Consider the following 25,674-nt stretch of genomic DNA (forward strand, 5'->3'; position numbering starts at 1 on the left):
GGCCCCATTGGCCCCCGCTCGGCCCGCCCCTCGCCAGGCCAGCTGAGTTCGGGCCGAGTGCCGGGACAGTACGGGAAGGCAGCATGGCTGACTACCATCTCTTGGACGGCTCTGTGGCTGTGATCCGCCTCCGGAACCCGCCTCTCAACACCCTCAGGTAGGTGTCCGAGCCGGGGGGGCGGGGGGGGGCCTGGGCGCTCGGCCCCTTCCCGTGGTGGGACCGCGCCCGCGCCCGGCAGTCCCACGCGTCCAGCACGGAAGTTCCCGGGGGCCGCCGGCCTCTCCCAGGAGCTGGGAAGGGATCGCGGGGAGCGAGCTCCGGGCTCACTCCCTGGGCCGCCACCTGTGCAGACATCGGCTGAACGTCAAGTAAGGGAGCGACGAGCACCGAGTCAGTCCTGAGACCGAACCTGCGGGTCCCCGCCCAGGGTCATCGAGTGAGCGTCGGGGGCCTCCGGAGACAGGAGTCCAGCTGCTTCACTTTTCAGGAGAGGAAAGAGGAAGGATTTGAACCCAAGACCTGCTGATTCCAAGCATCCTCACTATCCCCCTAATGTGTATGAGCTGGAAGGGACTTGGGGAACAGCTGGCGTCTGGGAACTTTAAAAAGTTCTATTTTAACATAATGTATTTAATGGATAGATATTATCTTATATTATGTCAATATATAGTACACATTATATTAATATGCTCAATGTTAATTATTATTAATTATATATTAATATAATATGATGTATTTCATGTAATTGATTTCCATTGAAACTGAATATTTTATTTTATGCGTTTAAAAAATTTTTATTCTGAGAAGTGATCCATAGAATTTGTGAGGTTCTAAAAGGGAACCATGACATAAAAAAACAAACAAACAAAATTTAAAAGATTCCTTGTTCTAGTAACTGATAATTTTTATCGATGACTTCCACTTCTGCCCCTCCCAGCATCACAGACTTCAGCCAAATCCAGCCTGGAGGAGGTTCTGCCAGACTAGGACAACGGAGCATCCTTGGCCATCCCCCAATCCCACCCAGTCTCCAGGTGCATTTATTTCCAAAGTGAGATTTCAGCTCCTACTGGAAGGCTGGAGAGATCCTTTTTCCAGCCAGAGCTAGAGGTCATCTTGCCTTTCAGCACCACGGTCTGGTGGACCAAAGCCTTTCTCTCTCCTAGGAGCCTTATCTGTAAAATCACAGATTGCGCCCCCTCTGGTGGCCTCCCAGTGCCCTTCCTGTTCCAGCCTCACCATCCCAACATGTTTCTCATACAATTCCCTCAGCTTTTCGGACCAGGAAACCCAGTTTCAGAGAAGTGAAATGACTTGCCCCATATAGCACCTCACCAGCAAGCATCAACTGCACAGCTGTGTTCTTTCCACTCCATCCCATTTCCTTTCCCAGTTGATATTGATTTTTAAATTTTTTATTGTTAAAAATACAATTGTATTTTATTTTTCCAATTACATATGAAGATCATTTTAACATTCATTTTGATTTCTCTCTCCCCAAGATGACAAACAATCTGGTATAGGTTATACATTTGACATAGATTTAGAGCTGGGATAAATCTTAGAGATAATCTAATCGAATGCCCCCATTTTGCAGATAGGGAAACTGAGGCCCAGAGAGGTGGAACGAATGACTGAAATGCTATCTTCAGTCTTCTTCTAGGGGGAGCCCCAACCCGGAAGCCAGCCTTCTCTTACTTTGTTTGTGAAAGCCAGCTCCTGCTTGGTCTTAGGTTGTTCTTGAAGATGACCACGACTTTGGTCATGGGGATGTCATGACATGCAAGTGAATTGGATGACTGGAGATGGCCCTGGATGAAATGGGAGACCTTGGTTTTTTTAAGTTAATGTATTCAACAGGTTTCAGTTTAACTGAGGCAACATCCATTCAGTGCTTTAGACTAGGGATGAGGTAGAAAATGGCCTCTTGTCAAAATAAATAAATAAATCAGCCTGGGAGGGGAAGACCTGGATTTCTGGCCAAAACTTTAACACATACCATTTACATTCACTTTGAGGCAATAACAAAGGCCAAGAGTGTCTTGGTTTAGGACCTTAAGGAGAGAACTAGAGGAAGGAGCCTTTTTGAGTCTTCTTTGCAGCTGAAGCTGGAGTGGACACTGGTCAGGAAAATGAGAATTAATCTTTTCCTAAAGCTGCTTAAATCCAAGGATTTGGGGCTTTAGTGAACTAGACTTCTAATCCCCAGGACCAAATAAAAGCTGATTAGATGTGGCCTTCTCTGAGGAGCTAGCTTCCTGGGCAGTTTTGTCTTTTATTTCATAAGCTGGTAATGTCTTTGTGAAAACCATTTGGCCTTGGCTTTTGCAAGACTTTGGAAGTAAGTGAAAAATGCTTTGAGTAGAGCAGAAAGGGAGCCACCTTCTTAAATCACTCCAGCTATATTTCTTGGAAATGTTTGAAAGATTAATAAAATAATGTAGATGCAGTCCTTTAATCTGGCTGAAAAAAAGAAGGGAAGGGTCAAGTCAGAATTATAATTATTCCCACATGCAAAGTCTATGCAAACCATTGCATTTCTACATGCTTTTCATAACTTGTCTCATTCGAACCTTTAGATTATAGATTGGAAGCTGGGAAGGATTTTTAGAGATTATCCCTTTTGTTTTCCAGATGAAGAAACAGGTTTGAGAGAGCCTAAGTGATTTGCCTTAGGTAGTAGGTATCTAAAGTGAGATTTGAACTAGTCTTCCTAATTCCCATTCCCACCCTTTATACTGCTGCCTTTCCTAGCAGCCTCAGTAATGCTGACTACAAAATTCACACACACACACACACACACAAAAAAAAAAAAAAAAAAAAAAAAAAAAGTCAGGAAGCATTGGTTTTAATTTAATTTGATTAACTTTTTTGGGGGTTAATTTTGTAGTTTTCATAGATCTAGAAAAAACATGACTTTTAGACCCTGTGCCATTATGCAATGGTGCCAATTATCTGTACCAGCAATACCAGCTTAATTAAGTGATCAAAGGTGAATGTTTTCCTCTAGGTTTAATGATGAAAGAGAAGTAGGTGAAAGGGATTTTTATATTTACTATTATCCTTCTCCCCCTTATTTCCAGATATGTTTGCTTCAAAATGGTGGGGATAGGAAAAAAAAGAATGAGAGAATTGGTTCTTAATCTTTTTGTTATTTGTTTATTTTTAACATTCTTTTAAAAATTGAATTTCAACCCTTTAATCCTCCACCACTGATTGAGAAGGCAAGAAATATGACATCAATTATGAAATCATGCAAAATATATTTCTTTATTAACAATGTTGCAAAAAACTCAAAGAAAAATAAAGTGAAAAAAATTGATTTATATATTTTTTACAAATAGGTCTCCCCCCCTTTTTTTTATCTCTTTGGGAGAGAGACTAATAATAGGTATTTCTGAGTCAAAGGTATGAACAAGCTTTTCAGCCTTTTGGGCCTAGCTTTTTTTTTTTTTATTAGCCCAATCTGATTGGTGTGAAGGAGTACTTCACACCACCTTTTAAAATTAAAACCACTGGTTTTAATTAAGATACTTGCAGTAAAATTTTACTCCCAGTTTTCTGCTTTCCTTCTAATTTGGCTGCATTGATTTTGTTTTGTAAAACATTTTAAATTTAATATAATCAAAATTATTCATTTTGTGGGTGTATGATTTAGTTATAGAGTATGTGGTATCAAATTAGGAGAGCAAGAAATAGTTTACCTATCAGATCTGTGAAGAAGGGTTTAATGACAAAATAAAGGCATTTAATGACAAAATAAAAGATAGAGAACCTTATAAAATACAAAATGGATAATTTTTATTGCATTTAATTGAAAAGTTTTTGCGCAAACAAAACCAGGATTAGCAGACAAAAAGAAAGCTGAGAAACATTTTTTTTTTAGTTAGTAAGGCCTCCTTTCTAAAATATATGAAGAACTGAATTAAATTTATTCCCCAATTGATAAATGGTTAAAGGATAAGAATAAGCAGTTTTCATATAAAATTTCACATAAAATTATAAAATTAAAGCCATTTCCAGTCATTAAAAAAAAAATCTCTAAATCACTATTAATTGGAGAAATGCAAATTAAAACAACTGAGATGCCACCTCATGCCTATCAAATTGACTGATATGACCAAGAAGGAAAATATATGTTGAATATGATGTGGGAAAATTGGAACACTAATGTTTTATTGGTGGAGTTGTGAACTGATAGTCATTTTGGAGAACAGTTTCAAATTCTGCCCAAAGGGTTATACAATTGTGCATGTCCTTTGACCCAGCAATCCAACTGCTGGATCTGTATCCCAAACAGATAATTAAAACAAAAAACAAAACAAAACAGAAAAGGACCAACATGTACAAAAATGTTTATAGCAGCTCTTTTTGTGGTAACAAAAAATTGGAAATTGTGGGCATGTCTGTCATTGGGGAATGGTTGAACAAATTATGGTATATGTTTGTAATAGCATACTGTTCTATAAGAAATGATGAGCAGGCAGATTTCAGAAAAACCTGGAAAGATATATACCAACTGATGTTGAACAGAACCAGGAGAACATTGTGTACAATAATAGCTACATTGTGTGTTGATCAACTATGACAGACTTGGCTGTTCTCAGCAGCATAATTCCAAGACAATTCCAAAAGATTCATGATGGAAAATGCTATCTACATTTGAGAAAGAACTATGGAGTCCCAATGCAGATTGAAACAGAATATTTTCACTTGTTTTTGTTTTTTCTTTCTTATGATTTTTTTTTGTTCTTTCATAACATATGACTAATGTGAAAATGTTGTATATGTATAATCTATATCAGATTGCTTGTTACCTTGGGGAGTGGGGAAGAAAGGAAGAGGGAAAGAAAAATTTGGAACTCAAAATCTTACAAAAATTAATGTTGAAAATTATTTTTACATGTAATTGGAAAATATAATACTATTAAATGCAAAAAAAAAAACATTTTAAGTAAAAAATTATCCATTTAAAATTTCATAATGCTGTCTCTTGCTTAATCATAAATTCTTCCCTTATTCATAAATCTGACAGGTAAACTCTTCCATACTCCCTTAATTTGCTTATAATCCTTTCTGTCTAAATCCTTTTGAACTTATTTTGATATACAGTGTAAGATGTTGCTCTCTACCTAGTTTTTGTTAAACTGTTTTCTAGTTTTCTCAGCATTTTTTGTCAAAGAGTTATTTCTTATTCCTAAAATTTGGATTTTTGTGTTTATCAAACACTACATTATTATGGACATTTACTACCTAGTGCACCTAATCTATTTACCATGCTTGTTTCTTAGCCAATACCAGATTGTTTTGATGATTACTGCTTTATTGTAAAGGTCCAGTCATCTCTAAGTTATCCTTGGGGACTGCCGTCTCAACTCAATCTCCTAGCCAGACTCTCTCCTTCCAGCCTGCCATCCCAACTCTGTCCCAGACTCGACTAACTCCTTGCCCTCCTGCCCTCCTCTTTTATCCTAGCAGAGATTGTAGTGAGAACTCAACGGGGCTTGTGGGAAAATACTTCAACCAATGAACTTGCTCCTTTTAAAGGTTGTGTAAACTCCTTTTCAGAAGTTCAAAGGTGTAAATTCCCCCTAAAGGCTGGAACTAAAGGTGTGAATTCTGAGCTAGAGAATTGCCCAGACAACCTGAGTTCTCACCTTGTAATCCTAACACTTTATAAATATGGTTTGAAATCTGATATGTTTAAGCCACCTTCCTCCATTTTTCATTAATTCTCTTGATATTTTTGACCTTTTCTTTCAGATTAATTTGTTATCTTTTTTTATCTCCATAAAATAGCTTTGGGGAATAGTTTGATAGATATGGCACTGAATAATAAATTAAGGATAATTTATTATTTTTATCATATTGACTTGTCTCACCCTTAAGCAATTAGTATTTTTCTAATTGTTTAGATCAGACTGTATGAAAAGTGTTTTGTATTTGTGTTCATATAATTACTGAGTTTGTTTTGGCAGATGGACTCCCAAGTAGTTTATATTTTCTATCATTATTCTAAATGGAATTTCTTTTTCTATTTTTTGCTGCTAGACTTTGTTGATAATGTCAATTTGGTGAAATCCACCTCTCAAAATTCAGAGGAGTGCAAGCTGGGTTGAAAGAAGAAAAGTTTTATTAGGAATAAAATCAGATATTAGATCTTCCCACCTTAGTACAAGGCACAAAGGAACCCTTAGCCCAGGAAAGGCAAGGACGTTTGTGCTTAGAGACCACAAAGGAGAGGGTCCAACTTTCCCAGAAATTGGTGAACATAGAAACAAATTTTTTTTCAGGGACAGTTAATCAAAAGACTGATTTGGGCTAGTTTTGGGGGGTGGTGGGCATAATTACAGGCATAAAAAATGAGATCCATCATTGACAAAGCCTTCCTGCCAGGGCAAACACCAGCTGATTACCCATATCCCCCATCATGTAGTGAGTGCCTCCAATCTCTCAGTTTAGCTGCCTGTCTGAGCCAGTTGTTTCTGAAGTGCTTCCCTTTCCTTCAGGGAAACCTAGAACCCTGGAAAAAAGCAACCTTCATAGAAATTTGCTGATGATGTCATTTCTCTGTAACATAAGCTCCAATTATCACCAAATTTTAGAAAAGTCACCTTGACAGTTGTTTGGTTTGATGGGAATAGTGCAGCAGAAAGACTAGAAAGTTATTGATCATTCAGGGAAGATGTGATCAAAGTCTGTTCTAGGTAGTAGCAGTGGGAGTAGAGACAGAGGGATGGGTTCCAGAGAGGTTGTGCTTGGAGAACAGACAAGGCAGGTAGAACGAGCCGGTCTCAGGCAGGTGCAATGACTGTTCCTGGATGTGTTTCCACCAGCCAGGGCAGGATTACTTCTTGACTGTAGCTAGTTTGGGTAAGAGGTGACAACAGTGATACATAAAGCAATGGGAGCAAGCAGGTGCTTTCCATCCATGGAGCGGGGGACCCATCATGGCGGGATGCCGAGTCCTGAGACTTCCTCCTTGGTTTCACATGTTTCCTTGTCTCCTAGTAACCCAGTGCTAGAAGACTTGATTGACAGCCTGAGAAAAGCTGACACCGACCTGGCTGTGAAATCCATCGTCATCTGTGGAGCAGATGGAAAGTTCTCTGCAGGTAAATGAGGATTTCTGGGCCCTTCCTCCTCATTCTCCCAGGTGCTCGAGCATCCTTTGCTGAAATGTGTGCCTCAGTGGGGATCCTTTGGGCACAGCAATGCTATAACTCCTCACATTTTTGGCTTGCTGTAGAGTCATCATGGTGTTGAGATAGGAATCATGCTTCTGACGACTATATTCATAGGATCCTTGATCTAGTGCTAGAGGGCTCCTCACTGTCACCTAGTCCAGCCTCCTTTATTTGCAAATGAGGAAACTGAGATTAAGAGCTAAGTTCAAATAGGGAGGGAAGATGGAAAGGAGGAAAGAAAAGAGAAGGAAAGGAAGAAAGGGAGAAAAAAAGAAAAGATGGAAGGGAGTAAAAGGGAGAGAAAGAAGATAGAAGGAAGAGCCAGGTGAGGCTCAGAGAAGCAAAGAGTGACAAGCAAGTGCGAAAAGAAGGAAGAAGGAGAGAGGGAGCAGAGGGGAGACAGGGAGAGAGAGAAAGAAAGAGAAAGATGGGGGGGAAGAAAGGAGAGAAGGGGGGACAAAGAGGTAGAGGGATGGAGAGAGGAATAGAGAAAAGAGAGGGGGAGATAGTGGGGAGATGAGGGAGAGAGAAGGGAAAGAAAAAGGGAAGAAAAGAGAGGAGGGAGAGGAAGAGGGAGGGGGAAGAGGAGAGAAAGAAGGAGAAAGCTGTTCCTCTAGAGCAGCTGGGAATATATATTTTTTTCCTAGCAGGAAAGAGTAGAAAGGAAATCTCCCTTTTTTCCAGAAACAAAACAGAGCAAAATCCAAAAAGCTTTTAGCTGGTCCCTTCTCTTCCCAGGCTTCTCTGAAGCCCCTGACTAGCCCCATCACTACCTGGAGGTCACCTGCCACCTCTGACCAGGCGTGGCCTTTGGGGAGCTCCCAGGCAGACGACAGGGACACTTTGGGCTGGATGGAAGGATCCTGAGCAGCCAAACTGCGGAGGCTGCCCCTCGCCCGGCTTGATCACTGATGACTCCCTTCACTTTCTGGTGGCCATAGCGAGAATTTGGATGGCCAGAATTTTCTGACCTTTAGCACCTGCAGAAGCTGTTGCCAGACGCCATCTTGGGAGGGGTGGGGTAGTTGAATGGCTGTCTGGGAGGGTGGTGGGGAGAACAGGACTGGAAGCAGAATCAGGGGCCTGGGGGCAAACTGCCTTCTTACCTGTCCACAGGCGGAGGCTGGTAAGGAAACTGGGCTGCTATTCTCAGGCTGTCACTAGCTATGTGACCCTGGGCAAGTTATTCTACACCTTGGTTTTTTCATCTGGAAAATGGGTGGATTGGATTCAGCCTCTGTGGTCCTGTATACCTCTTTGTTTTACAAATAAGGAAACTGGGACTAAGAGAAGCAAGAAAGTGGGTCCCTTTCCTCAGCTTTTTATGCCAAGCTGGCAAACCTCAGTCAGAACTATGACGTCCCTTTAGCAAGGTACGTTCCACTGGGTAAACTGGCTACCATTTCTGCCTACATACACGCTCATTTTCCACTTAGGGAAGAAAACCCTTTTCTTACCACAGGCCCTGGTCCTGTTGTTACTGCTCCCAGAACACTGATGTTACCCGGTGATGACCTGCTTCCCTGTATTTCCCTGGAACGGGCCCTTTTACTGAGTCCTTTCCCCTAGGCTCACCTGTTAATTCTCCCTCTGGTTTGGGGCAAAGACGCGTCTCATCCACTTGGCTTTGGAATTTTCCCCTGGGATGGAGCGATCTCCCCTGGCAAGACGATGTAGCCTCCCCAAACACAGCGGCTCCAGCGAGCCCTGCTCTGTCCCTCACAGGACTGAACAATACAACAAAATTTCTGTTCCAGAGTGGAAGGCTTAGAGGGAATACGATTGGTCATTCCAACTCAGAAAACAAAAAATGGAGCTCTGCTCTGTCATCTGGAATACTAGAGAGTCCAGGGCTCAGTTCAGTGCCTAGCACATAGTTGGTGCTTAATAAATGCTTACTGAGTGACTGACTAACCATCTTTCATGGCTGTATATTAGCTTCAGAAGTGACAAGTTTGCTCTTGTCCAAGTCATCAATAAAGATATTAACCAAAACAGGATAGACTGCTCCTCCAATATTCTTTAAGCCTCTTCAGTCCACCAGTTCAGAACTCACCAAACTTTCATTCCTAATATATAGTTCTGTTTGTGGCGCTCCTGCTCTAGAATCTTCAATGGCTCCTCATTGCCTGGAAAATAAATTTTTTGATAGATTAATCTAAATTTCAAATTCCCCCGTGATCCAGTCCCAATCTAGTCTTCTAGTCTGGGGACAAATGATGGAGGTAGGATAGTCTCCCAGATCTTGATCCGATCATGGAGAGAGGGAGCATTCTCTTGCCTGGGGAGGGAAGAGTCTGGCTGCCATGCCTGAAATGGACTCATTCCTCATGTCTGCCTCATACTTGATTGGCTCCATTTTATTGATAAGGAAACTGAGGCTGAGAGAGATAGAAGTACTTGGCCAGGGTCAGAGAGCTCACAAGGATCACTTGTGGCTCTGTCCATGGGGCCAGACTGCCTCCTCCTAGCTTTCTCATGAGTTTATCCTGAATAACGTTCTTTCCTATGACACTGAATCTGTTTCCACAGGCGCCGATATTCGGGTCTTTAGCACCCCCAGAAAGTTGACGGTTTTACTGGGCTCAATAATCGATGTTCTTCAGAAAACAGAGAAGCCTACGGTGGCCGCCATCCAGCACCTGGCTCTGGGAGGAGGCTTGGAATTGGCGCTGGGATGTCACTACAGGATTGCAGATGCCAAGGTAGTGGCTCTGGGGGTACCAGCGGGCGCTCTGACACCAAACTGGACCCAAGTGGAGGTTGGAAAGGAAAAGATGACAGGACCGACCACACGGGGAGGAATGAGTCATTGTTCTGTTGAGTCTCGTCCAACTCTTCCTCATCCCGTGGTCTGCACTGTCCACGAACTTTCCTTGGCCAAGATGCTGCGATAACTGACCCCTTCCTTCTCCATGGATGGGGGCAGACGGGTTCAGTGCCTTGATCAGGTCACACAGCTGGTCAGATCACACTGACTCCGGGCCCAGTGCGCTAGCCACCGAGCCACCCTACGGCCCCGGGACTGAGCAGTTAGCAGCTGCATGGAGATGTTCTTGCAGAGAGGGCTTCTATCAGAGCTCTCAGCTTCTCAGGATTTCCTGGCCCAGGGGAAGCACATGCTTCTCTGCACTGTATTCAGTCACTCAATCAGCAAGTATAAATTACCTCTTACAGTGTGCTAGACATTGGGAACTCGAAGAGAATCAATGAATTGATAAGCATCTAATAAGCTCCTACTGTGTGTCAGTCACTAAGGATACAAAGAAAATCAGCAAGCATTTATGGAGCTCCTCCTGCACTGGGGGGGATACAGAGAAAAACAATCAGCATTTATTAAGCTCCTACTATGTCCTAGGAACTAGAAAAACAAAGAGTTAATCTATCAGGAAGCATTTATTAAGCTCCTATTATATGCCAGTCACTGTTGTATGCACTGGAGATACAGAATCAATCCAATAGCCAACATTTATTAAGCTCCTCTTATATGTCAGGCACTGGTGTAGAACTGGAGACATGAAGAGAGTCAATCCAATGGAAAGCATTTATTAAGCTCCTATTATGTGCCAAGGAACTGCTGTAGGTATTGGAGATATAAAGGCAGTCAATCCAATAACAAGCATTTGTTAAGCTCCCATTATATGCCAGGTACTATACGTTAGGAATTCAAGGCTCAGAACGGCATAGTCCCTACTTTCAAGGAACTGACATTATGTTAAGGAAAGTAGCATGTTACTTTATGTTGATTCTGTATCGAGTTTGTATTTAATCACTTGTGTAGATATTGTATCTCCCACCTCTTTGAGGCCCTTAGATTCTTCTGTTTCAGTCACTGTTTCTTCACTTCCCAGTGCAGTATCCGATGTGTCGTTAGCCACTTAACAAGTGCTTGCTGATTGATGTTTTCTCTTGGTATCCCCGATGGTGTACACAGCGTAAATGCCCTTAGTCAATGCTGGTGGATTGCATGACTGAATGTTCAGACTGAGCAGGAGATGGTGTATGCAAAGGCAGATCGAGGTTCACAGGTGACGTCTTGTCCCTGGAACCCAAAGATCCCCTCTTTCCTAGGGTGGCAGGGGACTCCTCCACTTCTTTCCATTTGAGATCTCCTTACTGGATCTCCATCTAAATAACATCTATTAACTGTGTTCTCTTGGTTCTACTTACTTCACTCAGCATCTATTCATGTCAGTCTCTCCAGACTTTTCTGAAATCATCCTGCTCGTTTCTTTTTAAAAATTTTTAAATTAATTAATTAATTAATTTAATTTTTACAAAAATTTTATGCATAGGTAATTTTTCAGCATCGACAATTGCAAAACCTTCTGTTCTAATTTTTCTCCTCCTCCCCCCCCCCCAGATGGCAGGTTGACCAATACGTGTTAAATATATTAAAGTATAAGTTAAATACATGTCCAAACAGTTATTTCTGCTCATCATTTCTTATAGAACAATAATATTCCAAAAGATTCATACACCATGACTTATTCAGCCATTTCCCAAATGATGGGCAGCCACTTAATTTGCAGTTTTTTGCTACTATAAAAAGGGCTGCACCAACATTTTTGCACATGAAGATCCTTTTCCCTTTTTTCTGACCTCTTTGGGTCATAGATGCAATAGAGACACTGGTGGATCAGAAGATATGCCCAGTTTGGTAGCCCTTTGGGCATAGTTCCAAATTGCTCTTCAAAATGGTTGGAACAGTTCACAATTCCACCAACAATGCATCAGCGTCCCAGTTCTCCCATATTCCCTCCAAGATTTGTCATTATCTTTTCCTATCATCTTAGCCAATCTGAGAGGTATGTGGTGGTACCTCAGAATTATCTTAATTTGCATTTCTCTTATCAATAGAGATTTAAAGCATTTTTAATAAGACTAAGAAGTGGTTTTAATTTCTTCAACTGAGAATTGTCTGTTCATATCCTTTGACCATTTATCAATTGAAGAATGGATTGCATTCTTATAAATTTGAGTTAGTTCTCTATATATTTTAGAAATGAGGCCTTTAGCAGAACCTTTGGATATAATACTTTTTTCCTGGTTTTATGCTTCTTTATGCTTCCTTTCTTATTTTGTCTGCCTTTATTTTGTTTGTACAAAACCTTTTTAATTTAATATAAATCAAAATTATCTATTTTATAATTTATTCTAATTCTTCTTTGGCCACAAATTCCTTCCTTCTCCATGGATCTGAGAAGTAAACTATATACTTTGTTCTTCTAATTTGCTTATAATATCACTCTTTATGTCTAAATCATGAACCCATTTTGACCTTATCTTGATATATGGTGTTAGGTGTGGTCAATGCCTAGTTCCTTCTCAACAATTTTTGTCAAATAGAGAGGTCTTATCCCAGAAGCTGGGACTTTTGGGTTTATCAAACACTATATTACTATGGTCATTGACTATTGTGTCTTGTGAACCTAACCTATTCCACTGATCGACTACTCTGTTTCTTAGCCAGTACCAAATGGTCTTGATGACTGCTACTTTTATAGTTTTAGGCTTGACATAGCTAGGCCACCTTCATTTGCTTTTTTTCCTGGTAATTCCATTTTCTAAACCAAGAAAAGGGCAGGTAGGGGGTGCTGCAGTGGATAGAGCATTGGGCCTGGAGTCAGGAAGACCTTTGTTTAAATCCAGCCTCAGACACTTACTAGCTGTATGACCCTGGGCAAGTCACATAACCCTGTTTGCCTCAGTTTCCTTATCTGTAAAATGGAAATTAAAACAGTACCTACCTCCCCGGATTGTTGTAAGGATCAGATAAGATAATAATTGTAAAGTACATGGTATGCAACAGGCACTACATAAATGTCAGCTATTATGATTATATCCCATATGGAGCATCGTTCATAAGGTCATACTGTAAAAGGCCTTTAGTGTCAGTCAGTCTACTCTTCTTACTTTGTAGAAGCCAGACCAGACTTAGAACACAATTGCCCAAGGGCCCCAATTAATAAGTGGAAGACTCACTTTCACTCTCCAGTTCTTGGTGCCCAGGTTTACAAAGGCTGTGGATATGCAGAGGAGGGTGACCAGGCTGGGGGTGGAGGGATGGAGGCCATACCCTGAGATGATCAGTTGAAAGAGCAGAACCTGTTTAGCCTGAAAAAAAGAGAACACAAAGGCTGTGATGGCTGTTTGCAGTTATGAAAGACTGTCAGTCATACGGCAGAGAGAGCAGGCTCATTCTTCTTGGTTCCGAACAATGACCAATTTGGGTTTGAGGTCAGGGAAGGGATTTGTGCTGACTTTGAGCAGAGACTGAGGCCCCCTCTGCCAGGATATGATGGTGGGGATCCCTTTTTATTTCTAGGTGACTTAGAATAGCTTCCAAGGTCCCTCCCAACTGGCAGATCCTAAGTGGGATGCTTTGTAAATCTTCTGTCAGAACAACTCACTGTGTCTGGGTATGCTTCCATATTCGATAGGCTCGCGTTGGTCTCCCAGAGGTCACCATTGGACTTCTCCCTGGTGCACGAGGTACCCAGCTTCTGCCCAGACTCATTGGAGTACCTGCGGCCCTTGACCTGATCACCTCAGGTAAATCCAATTGTATATCCACAAACAGTCCTCTGACTGAAGCTGAGGAGAATGAGCACTCCCCCCTGTGTTTCAGTCCTGTTCATGTCCCCATCTCCCCAGATGACCTTGGGCTTACCCCTCTGGCCCTCAGTTTCTTGGTTTGTAAAATAAGGATAATGGTACTTGGCCAGCATACCTCTTGGAAATGCTATGACCAAATAAAGTCTCCACTTTATCTGGTTTCATAGGGAAGGTTGCCCATAGAAGATGGTATTTGAACTGGTCTTTAAAGGATGGGAAAGGAGATGTGGAGGAGAGGTAAGGTTTCTTGCATGAGGAAGAACTATTGTGTGGGGAGCTCTGCTTGACTTCCCGAAGCTTGGAACAGTGGATGGAAGACTCAGTGACAGATTTGGGTTGGATGTCAAGGAAAAAAATCCTAATAATTAGAGCTGTCCCAAAGTGCGAGCAGGAATTTCCCTTCCCTGGGAAATCTTCAAGCAAAGACTGGATGGCTACTTGTTGGCCATGCAATGTAAGGACTGTTTGGTTGATCTAGAACTAAAAAGTTCCTCAGAAACTATGTAGTCCAATTCCCTCATTTTATAGGTATAGAAACTGAGGCACTGAGTAGCCAAATGATTTGCCCAAAATAACTACCGAGATTTGGATTTGGAGGGGCAGTGTGGTCTAAATTTGGGGTAAGAGGACTTGGGTTCAAATTTTGCTCTGTCACCATCACACAACTAGGATGATCCTGGGCAAGTCACTTCCTTTTTCTTACTTAGCCTTAGTTTCCTTATCTGTAAAATGAAGGTCTCAACCAGGTGACCTTTCCAGCATTAAAGCTTTCATGATGACTTGGACTTGATGGCCCCAAAGCCAGATCTCTAACTCAGTTCCATCCTGCCAAGAAGGTTGACTTCCAGCTCAGAAAACCTAGGATTCTGACTGAGATGATCATGCCTTTTCATTCAAACACTTCTTTGTCATAGGGAGACACGTTCTGGCTCCTGAGGCGCTCAAACTGGGAATACTGGACAAAGTTGTGACCACCGATCCAGTTGAGGAAGCCATCAAATTGGCCAAAAATCTTTCAGGTGAGGAAAGAGCTTTGAAGGATTATTTCCACTATTTTGAAAATGTTTCAGAAGCGACTTAGCCCCGTTGTTAAGCAGCTGGGCAGGCTAAAACAGGTCTTGGGATTTAAGGGCAGGGTTGGGGTGGAAAATTAAATCAAGTCATTCCACATTTTTTAAAGTGTTAAGATGCTAAGCCTGGATATCATAACTTGATGAGCATACTTTTCTAGTGAAAAATCCATGATAAACCTTGGATTAAGGGAGGAGAGGCCTTCACTCAACGAAATCTGTGTTCAGATTGACTGAATGTCAAGTAGCTAAGAAGCCAAGAGATTTTGAGCTTTGAGCTAGTGGAGAGGAGAGCTTTTTCCCAGTAAACCTTGAGAAGGAATGGATTGAGAGAAGGGAGAAGGGATCAGGACTTCAGTCTCTGTCTTAGGCTCTTCCCATATTGAATAGAATTGGACCTTGTGAGCTCTGAAGCACCTAGAGGTTTTGAGACTTTCCATCACATCTTGGTAACATCCCTGGAAGAGCTGAGGACAATGGGAATCAAAAGGCAAACTGGACTAGGATTCAGGGTTCTACAAGGAAGCCCTGCAAAAAAAGGCACATTGGGAGTATCTTGAGGCCTCCAGAAAAAGCATCCAGGAAATGTATGTTATTTCTTTGCTACTACGCAGGCTCTCTAAATATGACCTTATTTTCCTCAGGACCATCTGTATCCTTATAGGAAAGTGTCACAGATTTCGGGGGGGAGGGATGTTTTGTATCTCCCATCTAAAAACACTATCAATATGCTTTAAAAAAACTGATAAAATCATGCTGACTAATAATGATAGGTAACATTTATATCAAGTATTTTAATGTCCACAAAGTGCTATATGTGCTATTTCATTTGAGTCTTGCAATAGTTCTGTGAATGTTATTATTATCTCTACTTTATAGATAAGAAAACTGAAACAGGTGGGGCAGTGGGTAGAGTACCAGTCCTGAAGTCAGGAGGACCTGAGTTCAAATCCAGCTTCAGACACTTAATACTTATAACTATGTAACCCTGAGCAGATCACTTAATCCCAATTACCTCAGCCAAGAAAACAAAACAAAACAAAAACAAAAACAAAAACCCTGAAACAGGTTAGATGACTTCCCCAGGACCAGATAGTTAATTAACTATCTGAAGCAGAATTTGAACTCAGATTTTCCTAACTCTGAGTCCAAAATTATGTTATGTCCTTTAGCTGACTAACTGATAGTCAACTCACAATTATGGTAAGAAGCATACCGGTGGGGGCTCAGGAGCCATAACTTTAAAAAGATATCTTCCGATCTTACCCTAATAGTTCCAAAGGGAAGAGTGGCCTGGCTCTGGGCACCCAGCTCTTTAGTGGGAGTAGAAGTCAAAGCCCGAGCTGCAGTGAAAAATGTCATCTTTAATCCTTCAGCTTTATTCTGATAAATTACAAGCTCTCTGTCGGGGTTCTAACATGGTTTTGGCTCACAAGTTTTCCGAGTTTCATCTTCCTGAGATGTAAGAAAACACTCAATCCACAAACATTTATGCTTAGTTTCTGGGCTACCAATGTGAAGCAATCCCTGCCCTTGGGGAGCCTTCATTCTACTGTATTTATACAAAAATTATATAAAAATTTATACAAATATATATATATATATATATATATATATATATATATATATATATATATATACTGTATATATTCAAAAGTATACTTCAGAGAAGTATATTTTTCCTGAATTTTTAACCCTAATACATAGCACTATAACTGGCCTATAGAGGGCACCAGCAAATGTTTTTACTGTCTAATTAATTTCTCAGTACAATTTTCTTTCTTTCTTTTTTTTTTTTTTTAAATTTTCAAATTTATTTATTTATAATTTTCAAAGCATATACATTACAAAGTACATAATACATAGATTACAAAGTATATCATTGGGGAAGTCGTACAGTTAGGGAGATCAAGGTCTGACATAGAAGTAAGATCTGAGGTGAGCTTTGAAGGAAGCCTGAGATTTACTTCCAGATAGAAGTGAAAAGGGAGGGCATCATAGGCATGAAGAATGAGCTGGGCAAAGGCACATAGATGGGAGATAGACTGTCATCAGTGGGAAGTAGCCCAAATGACTGGAATATGGACTGTGTGATGTTTCTCTAAGAAGCACAGAAGGCTAGGCTGGAGGCTGTTAGCCAAATAGCATTTTTTAAGCACTTACTGTGTGCCAGGTAATGTGCTGAGGATACAAAGAAAGACAAAAACAGACCCTGCCCTTGAGGAACTCTCAGTCTGTGAAGGAGACAACATACCAACAATTCCTGAGTAAGTGAGGGGTTGTCTCAGAGGAAAAGCACAAAAATTAAGGCCTGGCAAAGGCGACTTGCTGGAGTAAGGTTGTGAAAGAACTTAATGCCAGCAGAGGAGTGCTTCTCCTCGAATTTTTCCGAAGATTTTCTCCTCAAAGCTGAAGCCTCTTGAGCAGGGAAGCCACCTGATCAGATTTATGCTGTAACAACATAATCATAGCAATTGATATAGAGTCTTAGGGTTCCTAAAGGACTTTATGCACATCTTCTCATTTGATTCTCACAACAAACCCTACAAAGGAAGTACTGGTATTATTCCCATTTTTGGGGGGGAGGAGGGGCTTGTTATTATCCCATTTTGCAGTTGAACAAACTGAGGCAGACAGAGAGTAAGGGACTTGCTCACACAACTTGTAAGAATCTGAGACCAGATATTCTTGAGCCCGGTGCTCTCTCTACTGCGTCATGCAGCTGCTTCCGAGAGCCAGAGGCAGGGAAACCAATGGGAGACTGTTGTAATAATCCAAGCAAGAAGTGAGGAAGGTTCTTCCTTTGCAACAACAACAAAATTCAGTTCTGCACATATATATTGTATCTAGGATATACTATAACATATTTAATATGTATGGGACTTCCTGCCATCTAGGGGAAGGGGTGGAGGGAAGGAGGGGAAAATTCGGAACAGAAGGGAGTACAAGGGATAATGTTGTACAAAATTACCCATGCCTATGTACTGTCAAAAAATGTTATAATTATAAAATTAATTTAAAAATTAAAAAAAAAAGAAGTGAGGAAGGGCTAAATTTAGAGACATCAAATAGAGTGGAAAGGAAAAGTTATTGGAAATCAGGATCTCAGTTCAAAGCCTGGCTAATGAGAAGAGCTAGTATTTATATAAAGTTTAAGGTTTACGAAATAGCATCTCCTTTGGCCGTCATGACAACCTGGGGAGCTCAGTGCTTGTTATACTCCCTATTTTACTGATGAGGAAACTGAGACAAACAGGTGAGGTGACTGTCCCAGAGTCACACGACTAGTGAGTGTCCAAAGCAGGATTTGAATGTGGCTCTTTCCAAGTCCAAGTTTAGCATTTGGCTGGTACGTAGGGGATTCTTCCTCAGGAAAGGGCTAGCCTTTATGCCTCTATAGGTCCCAGCTCAAAAGGATTCTCCAAAGAGGAAGAGGAATTAAACTGTTTATTTCCAAAATTGTTTCTATCGCTAACATTTCACAATCTGACCACCAGAGGGCGCACAGATATCGAAGAATCCTTCCTTGGAAAATGTGGCGATTTTAGGAGAAAATAGAGAGGGACTGTTCATTGCCAGTGTGGACAATGGAAGATGCTCTGGGGTTCAGGGGATCCTAGAATTGGAACTGGAAGGGACTCCAGAGACTATCTAGAACAAACCCCTCGTTTTACAAATGGGGAAATTGAGGTCCAGAGAAAATGATTAGCCCATTTATACAGATCAATAAGTGGAAAAGCCAGTACTTGGGGTCTCTGACTCCAGATCAGAGGAATATGTTGTTGTTACTGTTCAGTTGTTTAGTTGTGTAGGACCCTCCCTAATCCCATTTGGGGCTTTCTTGGCAGAGATACTGGAGTGGATTGCCATTTCCTTCTCCAGTTCATTTTACAGATGGGAAAACTGAGGCAAGCAGGCTAGTAATCCTCTGAAACTAGTTGAACTCTAGAAAATGGCAGACTCCAGATCTGCTCTCTGTGCACGACGATGCCTCCTAGTGGCTTTTCATAGGAATATAGCATCCTAAAATTAAAGCTAATGAAAGACTTTTTAACAAAAAGTTTTTATTTTTAGAAGGGATTTTGGAATTGACAGCAATCTGATGAACAGAATTTCTGAGTCCAATGCCAATGCTTTCCCACTGAACCTCACAGTGTCACGGGGAAATTCGAACTCAAGGCTTCCTGGAAATTCTTTTGAATTAAATATTTTTTCCAGAGAATGCCCTAACCTGAGTACAATTTTCCTTTTAAATCCCATACACAGACTCAAGTTCTTTTCTAATTTCAAATGAAGATTGGGTGTGAATGGGCCAGTAGGCGGATTTTCGTTGCTGTGATGTAATTAAAGAACGAAAAATGTCTTCGAAAGGATAAAACGCTAGCTAGGGAGGACAGGCGCGAAGTGAGAACGTGTCACAGCTGCTGTTATTAAAAACTTACTAATTGTCCTAATGAGTATAATTAAAATCTCAACATTAATTACTTAGTGAAATAAGTCTTGTTTGTGTTTTTTAATTTCTCTTCTCCGGATAAGCTTGCTCATCACAGGTAACCTTTGGAAGGCTCTAAATTAAGTTCTGTTTTCTTGCAGGTCAATCCATAAGCTCTCGAAGACTCATGATGAGGCAGGTGCAGAACCTGCCAAATATGGACACCATTTTCCAGGAAACCCTGCTTAGGATGAAGAAACAGTACCCAGGGTGTATTTCTCGGGAAGCCTGTGTCCAAGCCGTCCGGAACGCTGTCCAATACTCCTACTCGGAAGGGAGTGAGAGAGAGAAAGAGCTGTTCCAATACCTTTTGAATTTAGGACAAGCTCAAGCCCTGCAGTATGCTTTCTTTGCTGAGAGAACCGTGAGAAAATGGTCAACTCCCTCCGGGGCATCGTGGAAAACGTCCTCAGGGAAGCCCATTTCATCTGCAGCGGTAGTGGGTAAGAAATCCCTGTGGTCTGTGCAGCTTTCCTCACCAAAACATGGAAAAACCCTTGCTTAGGTCCCAGAGCAAGAAGCCCTCTTCAGGGTGACATTGGACAAAGGTGGAGCACAGAGGGATTACCGTGTTCTTATTCCTAGAAAGTATGGCTCTTACTTCTTCTCAGGATCATCTACTACTTTAGCTATCACATCTCAAGGCTGACAGACACTACATTTTTCATTCACTGAAGTACCCAGATCTTTCTGCAGCAGTTTCCCTGAAGACAGTTCAGTGGGCTTTACTATTTAACTCTAGCCCTAGTCACTGTCCAGTGTCGGTCCAATCTGTATACCCAGATTGAGCCTGTCCAACTGATCATTATTGTCTGCATATTAGACATTTTTCATCCACTTGGTTTTTCTTGTGTGGATAGTTAGGCTTAACTCCTGAGAATGATTATGGATCTCATTTAGGAGACCAAACTTTTCTGGAGCTTAATGAGATCAGGATTCTATCACTTGCAAACTGGAGTAGTGAAAGGACCTATGTGTCTCTAGGGACTCTCTCTTCTTGTATTTTTACTACCAACTCTTAACACAATAACTGACATATAACAGTTATTTAAGAAATGTCATTGAATGAAATCAACTACATGTATGGGACTAGCCAAAAAAGGAGGTGCTTTTTTTTTTCCCCCTGAGACTGGGGTTAAGTGACTTGCCCAGGGTCACACAACTAAGAAGGGTTAAGTGTCTGAGATCATGTTTGAAGTCAGGTCCTCCTGACTTCAGGGCTGGTGCTCTATCCACTGCGCCACCTAGCTGCTCCAGGAGGTGCTTTTGAGTGTTTAACAAAAGCACTTTTTGTTCTGTGCTCTTTAATTATTGTTGGAATTAATAGTCTTACAATATAACTTTAATATATATGTTTTCATATTTGTCATATTATACATGAAAAATCATACCAAAAGGGAAAAATCCATGAGAAAGAACAAACAAACAAAAAAAGGTGACAATCCCGTGTTTCAGTCCACGTCCACATCCAGTCTCTCTCTGGATGCAGATAGCATTTCCCCTCCCAAGTCTGTTAGAATTATCTTGAATGACTGTATATGATATAACTTCTTGAAGGTTAGGAGGGCAAGCAGGAGTAAAAGGGAAAAGGCAATGGCAGAGTTGGGGGCTCCCCGAGAGCAAACCCTACGGATCTGAACCTGGTCCCGTGTTATTTCACATTTTCCTCAGTGGCTTGCATAAAACCACAGAAAGCATCCTTGTCAAATTTCAAGGTGACATAGAGCTGGGAGGTATAGCCATCACAATGAGTGACAGGGTCAGGATTTAAAAAGATCTTGACAGGGGAGAGCACTGAGTTTCATCTAATAAGATTAAACAAGAGAAATAAATATAAAATCTCAATTTGAAGGGTCCAAAAATCACATATACAAGACTGGGGAGACGTAGAGTGAGACAATCATTTGTCCGAAAAAGATCTGGGGGTTTTATTGGACCACAAGCTCAATATGAGTCATGTCAGCAAATACTGCATTAAGAAAGACCTAACATCCTTCTGTGCTCTGTCTGCTTACTAGTGTCTGAAGAAGGTAGCCAGATTGCCTCCAGGCTCCAGCTGCCTTCTCTTCTAGCTCTCTGGCAATGGTGAATTCTTCCCACTTGAGGAAGATCCAGACAAGCCATACTTCATTCTCCAGACTTGGGTACCATGCCATTAGGTGGCTGCCATCTTTCAATATTAGCTGTAATTAGGATGCTTTCCACTTGGAAAGAGAGACCATCTTTCTTTATGCCCCCCAGTATTTGCCTAATGTCTGGTAAGAAAAAAGTGCTAGGCTTAGAGAAAGGGAAGACAGGTGTAGTTCCTGGTTTTGTTAATTGCCCGGTAAGTCCTTGATCCTCTCAGGACCTCAATTTCCTTCTCTGGAACATGGCTGGACTGGAGGGCCTCTAAGGTCTCCTCCATTTCTGAGACCTATATAAATTTTCTCACATGTAAAGTGAGGGAGTCAAGCCAGATCGCCTCCGGAAGGTGTGTCCTGACACCGAGGGAGGCCTCCAAGGCCCAACTCTCAATTCTGTTCTGTAGGAAAACTCTCCCCCTGGCGCCCCGGAAGCCATAAATTACCCCCAATCCCGTGGCTGGGTCTCCTACATACAGCACCTGAAGCACCTTTATCCAAATACAGCAATGCTTTTGTGTAGCCAGAGTGGGGAGGGCTCATCATGGGTTCCCTGGAAGGGAACTCGAATAAATCTCTGTCTCAGGGCAGCAGCGCAGTGGATAGAGCATCAGCCCTGAAGTCAGGAGGACCCGAGTTAAAATCAGGCCTCAGACACTTAACATGTCCTGGCTGTGTGACGCGATTGGTTGGATAGTCCAATGCAAACATGAAACAGTCTCTGAAAACACCCACAGGCAGACAGAGGGGCAGAAAAGAGAATGAGCCTGGAAAGTCACAGAGATGGTGAGAAGAACAAGATGGAGTCTCCAGCCTGTTTGGTCAAGCCAAAACGGTCACATAACTAGTACGTGTCAGAGGCAGGATTCAAACAGACTCGGGTTTTCTGGGTTCTGAAGGCGGCTCTTTACCCACTGCATGTTGCTGCCTGTGCTGTCATAAATGATAACACTTTTTTCATGCACAAATTTGATTTTAGCAGCAGAGAGAATGAAGAAAAGGCTCATGTTTGGGAAAAAAGCCCCCCACTTATCACTGGATAATACCCTTTATATAATGGAATATTTGTGTGTGTGTGTGTGTGTGTGTGTGTGTGTGTGTGTGTGATTTTGTGTGTTTGTGTGAGTGTGGAGTCCATCCAGTCCTCAGGGCTGATTTCAGCCTCTTTCCTGCTATTTCCCACACAGTCCAATCTCTTCTCTTGTCTCCAGGTCTGGGAACCATGGGGAGAGGGATCGTCATCTCCCTGATCAGGGCTGACATCCCTGTAATTGCCATGGAACAGAATGAGCAGCAGCTGGACCAGGCCAAGAGGACGATCCTTTCCACCTTAGAACGAGAAGCCTCTAAGCGGAAGCGGAGCGGCCAGGAGTGGAGACAGCCCAGCCTCCAGTTCACCAACTCCCTGGACGAGGTCGCGGGCGTGGACTTGGTGATCGAAGCCGTCTTTGAGGAAATGGAACTGAAGAAGCGGGTGTTCGGCAGCTTGTCCGCCAGATGCCAGCCCTCGGCCCTGCTGTGCACCAACACCTCGGCCCTGGACATCGACGAGATCGCCCTGTGCACCGGCCGTCCTCACCAGGTCATCGGCACCCATTTCTTCGCCCCGGCTCACCTGATGAATCTGCTGGAGGTCATCCCTAGCCGATACTCGTCCCCTACGACCATTGCTACCATCATGGGCTTGGCCAAAACCCTTCAGAAGGTTGGGGTCATCGTTGGAAATTGCTTTGGATTTGTCGGCAATCGGTTGCTGTTGGCTTTCAACGAGCAGAATTATTTCTTGTTAGAAGATGGGAGCCGGCCGGAAGAAATCGATCAGGTGCTGGAAAAGTTTGGTTTCAGAATGGGTCCTTTCCGAGTGATGGATCTGTCTGGGCTGGATGTGGGCTGGAAATCACGGAAGGATCGGGGTCTCACGGGACCCACGTTAGCCCCAGGAACACCTCTGCGCCAACGTGGCAGCCGTCGGTATTGCCCGATTCCTGACATCCTCTGTGAACATGGAAGACTGGGTCAGAAGACTGGCAAAGGCTGGTACCAGTATGACAAACCGATGGGCAGGAACCCCCAGCCCGACCCCTGGCTCTCCAAGTTCTTATCTGAGTACCGGCAAAAGCATGAGATCAAGCCGCGGGCCATCACCTCCAAGGAAATCCTGGAGCGTTCTGTGTACTCCCTCATCAATGAAGGCTTTCGCATTCTGGAGGAAGGCATGGCCGCCGGCCCAGAGCACATCGATGTGATTTATAACAATGGCTACGGATGGCCGAGGCACAGGGGGGGACCCATGTTCTACGCTTCCACGGTGGGGCTCCCCACAGTGGTGGAGAAGTTACAGATGTATTACCAGAAGAATCTGGATGTCCCCAAGCTGGAGCCCTGCAACCTTCTGAAAAAGCTGGCTTCCCAAGGGAACCCTCCCCTTCAGGAATGGCAGCGCTTGGGGAGGCTGCAGACCAGCAACCTGTGACTCTGCTCACCGAGGCTCACCAACCTCAGGTAGACGTTACGGAAACAAATCACAACTCAATTCAGGGCTTTAAAAAAGTTTGCAAAGCAAAATCTATGGGGAAAATCATGGGCGTGGTGACCCCTTCTGTGGGGTGCTTTTACTGGTTCATACCATAAAACAGTAGGGTCAGATTTTGGGAAGCACAAAACTGCTTCTGAATCCACCTCCTTTACTTGATTCAGTGCAAATAGTTTGACCTCGGTGGCACCGGAACAAGTGCAAAGAACTGGCTGCTGCCCTCTTACCAAGCCCAGAGGCCACTTCGGGCAGGGGTCCCATCTGTGGCGGCTCCTTTCAGGGCCAGGTGCTGCCTCCAGGTAAGCCTCCGCAGCGGTCCCTGTAAGCAGCAGGCCCTGCGGGGTGCTATCTGCCAGCTTACCTGCAGGGCTGCTTCTGAAGATGGGGATCCCAAAGTCCTCCCTGCCAAGATCCGTGCTGCTCAAAGAACTGGAAATTGAGGGGACTCCCAACTGTTAGTAAATGGGTGAACAAGTTGTAGCCTGTAGCTACGAAAGAATACTTCTATGCTATGGGAAATGACAAGCAGGATGCTTTCAGAAAAACCTGGGAAGCCTCATAGGAATCAATGCAAAGTGAAATGAGGAGAACCAAAGGAACATTGTGCAGAGGAACAGCAAGACTAGAAGGATGAGCAACTGGGAAAACTTAGCTATTCTCAGTAACACCATGAGCCAAAACATTTCTGAAGGACTTGTGACGAAAAATGCTCTTCACCTGCAGTGAAAGAACTGATAGAGTCTGTGCGTTAGCTCAAAGCATACCTTTTTGTGTTCTTTCTTTTTCATGGGGTTTTTGTTTGGATCTATATTTTCTTTCGCCACAGGGCTAACATGGAAATGTTTTGCATGAGTGCACATGTATAATCTACATCAAGTTGGTGGTTTTCTTAAGGAGGGAGGAAGGTGAGCGACAAAGAGAATTTGGAACTCAAAATTAAAACAAATGTTAAAAATTTTAGATGTAATTGAAAAAAATATAATAAAAATTAAAGGTTAAAAATAGTGAAGACTCTGGGATGAGGTAGGAAAGAAACTTTGGTGATACAACAAAAGACATTAATTAATAGGAATCTATTCAAAACAAAACAATAAAAAGGAAATAGGAAGCAGATATTCATTACATTCTGTGCCAAGCCTATATTGAAACATATTATTCATACATTAAAAATAATTCTTGTCACTATCAAATGGTGCAACATCAGAAATGGAAAAAAAATTTATCTGTGGAAATATTAAGGAAGAAGCCTCCTCTGCTGCTGTCTCATCAAGGTCAGGGGACTTTTCCCTTGATCTGTAGCTATTACCTTCCCTATATTAGCATGGAAGCTCCTTAAGAGCAGAACCTGTCTTTCTTTTTCTTTGTAATCTCTATTTTACATACAGTAAGTGCTTAATAAATGCTTGTTCATCCATTCTTTCCTGGAGTCACTCATTTAAGGTTACCCCTCTCCTCCCAAGTTTGCACCTTTATTATCCTTCTTGACTCCCATTCAGCACACATGTAACCAGTGGCCACATCTGCCATTTTCATGTCCCCAGTAACTCTCGAGCACAGTCTCCTCTTCAGTCACATAACCAACACCTTCCTTCAGGCCCTCATTGCCTCTCTTCTGGACTAATCACCTTATAATTGGTCTCCCTGCTCCAA

At 42.4% G+C, this 25,674-nt stretch overlaps 1 protein-coding gene across 1 annotated transcript; it reads left to right on the forward strand.

The window, feature by feature from the left end:
- EHHADH (enoyl-CoA hydratase and 3-hydroxyacyl CoA dehydrogenase) lies at positions 1-25,438 on the forward strand. The gene is made up of 7 exons (XM_074264259.1): positions 1-157; positions 7,013-7,116; positions 9,721-9,893; positions 13,632-13,743; positions 14,721-14,825; positions 19,470-19,811; positions 22,703-25,438. The coding sequence occupies exons 1-7, from the start codon at positions 84-86 to the stop codon at positions 23,962-23,964; spliced, it is 2,172 nt and encodes a 723-aa protein (XP_074120360.1). The 5' UTR covers positions 1-83; the 3' UTR covers positions 23,965-25,438.
- The last annotated feature ends 236 nt before the right edge of the window (positions 25,439-25,674 follow it).

Source organism: Sminthopsis crassicaudata, chromosome 4, assembly GCF_048593235.1.
Source record: "Sminthopsis crassicaudata isolate SCR6 chromosome 4, ASM4859323v1, whole genome shotgun sequence".
NCBI lineage: Eukaryota > Metazoa > Chordata > Mammalia > Dasyuromorphia > Dasyuridae > Sminthopsis > Sminthopsis crassicaudata.

Coding starts and splice junctions, on each gene's coding strand:
- EHHADH (XM_074264259.1), top strand. CDS start 84: ATGGCTGACTACCATCTCTTGGACGGCTCTGTGGCTGTGATCCGCCTC. Junction 7,117..9,720: donor AGATGGAAAGTTCTCTGCAG/GTAAATGAGGAT, acceptor CTGTTTCCACAG/GCGCCGATATTCGGGTCTTT. Junction 14,826..19,469: donor ATTGGCCAAAAATCTTTCAG/GTGAGGAAAGAG, acceptor GTTTTCTTGCAG/GTCAATCCATAAGCTCTCGA.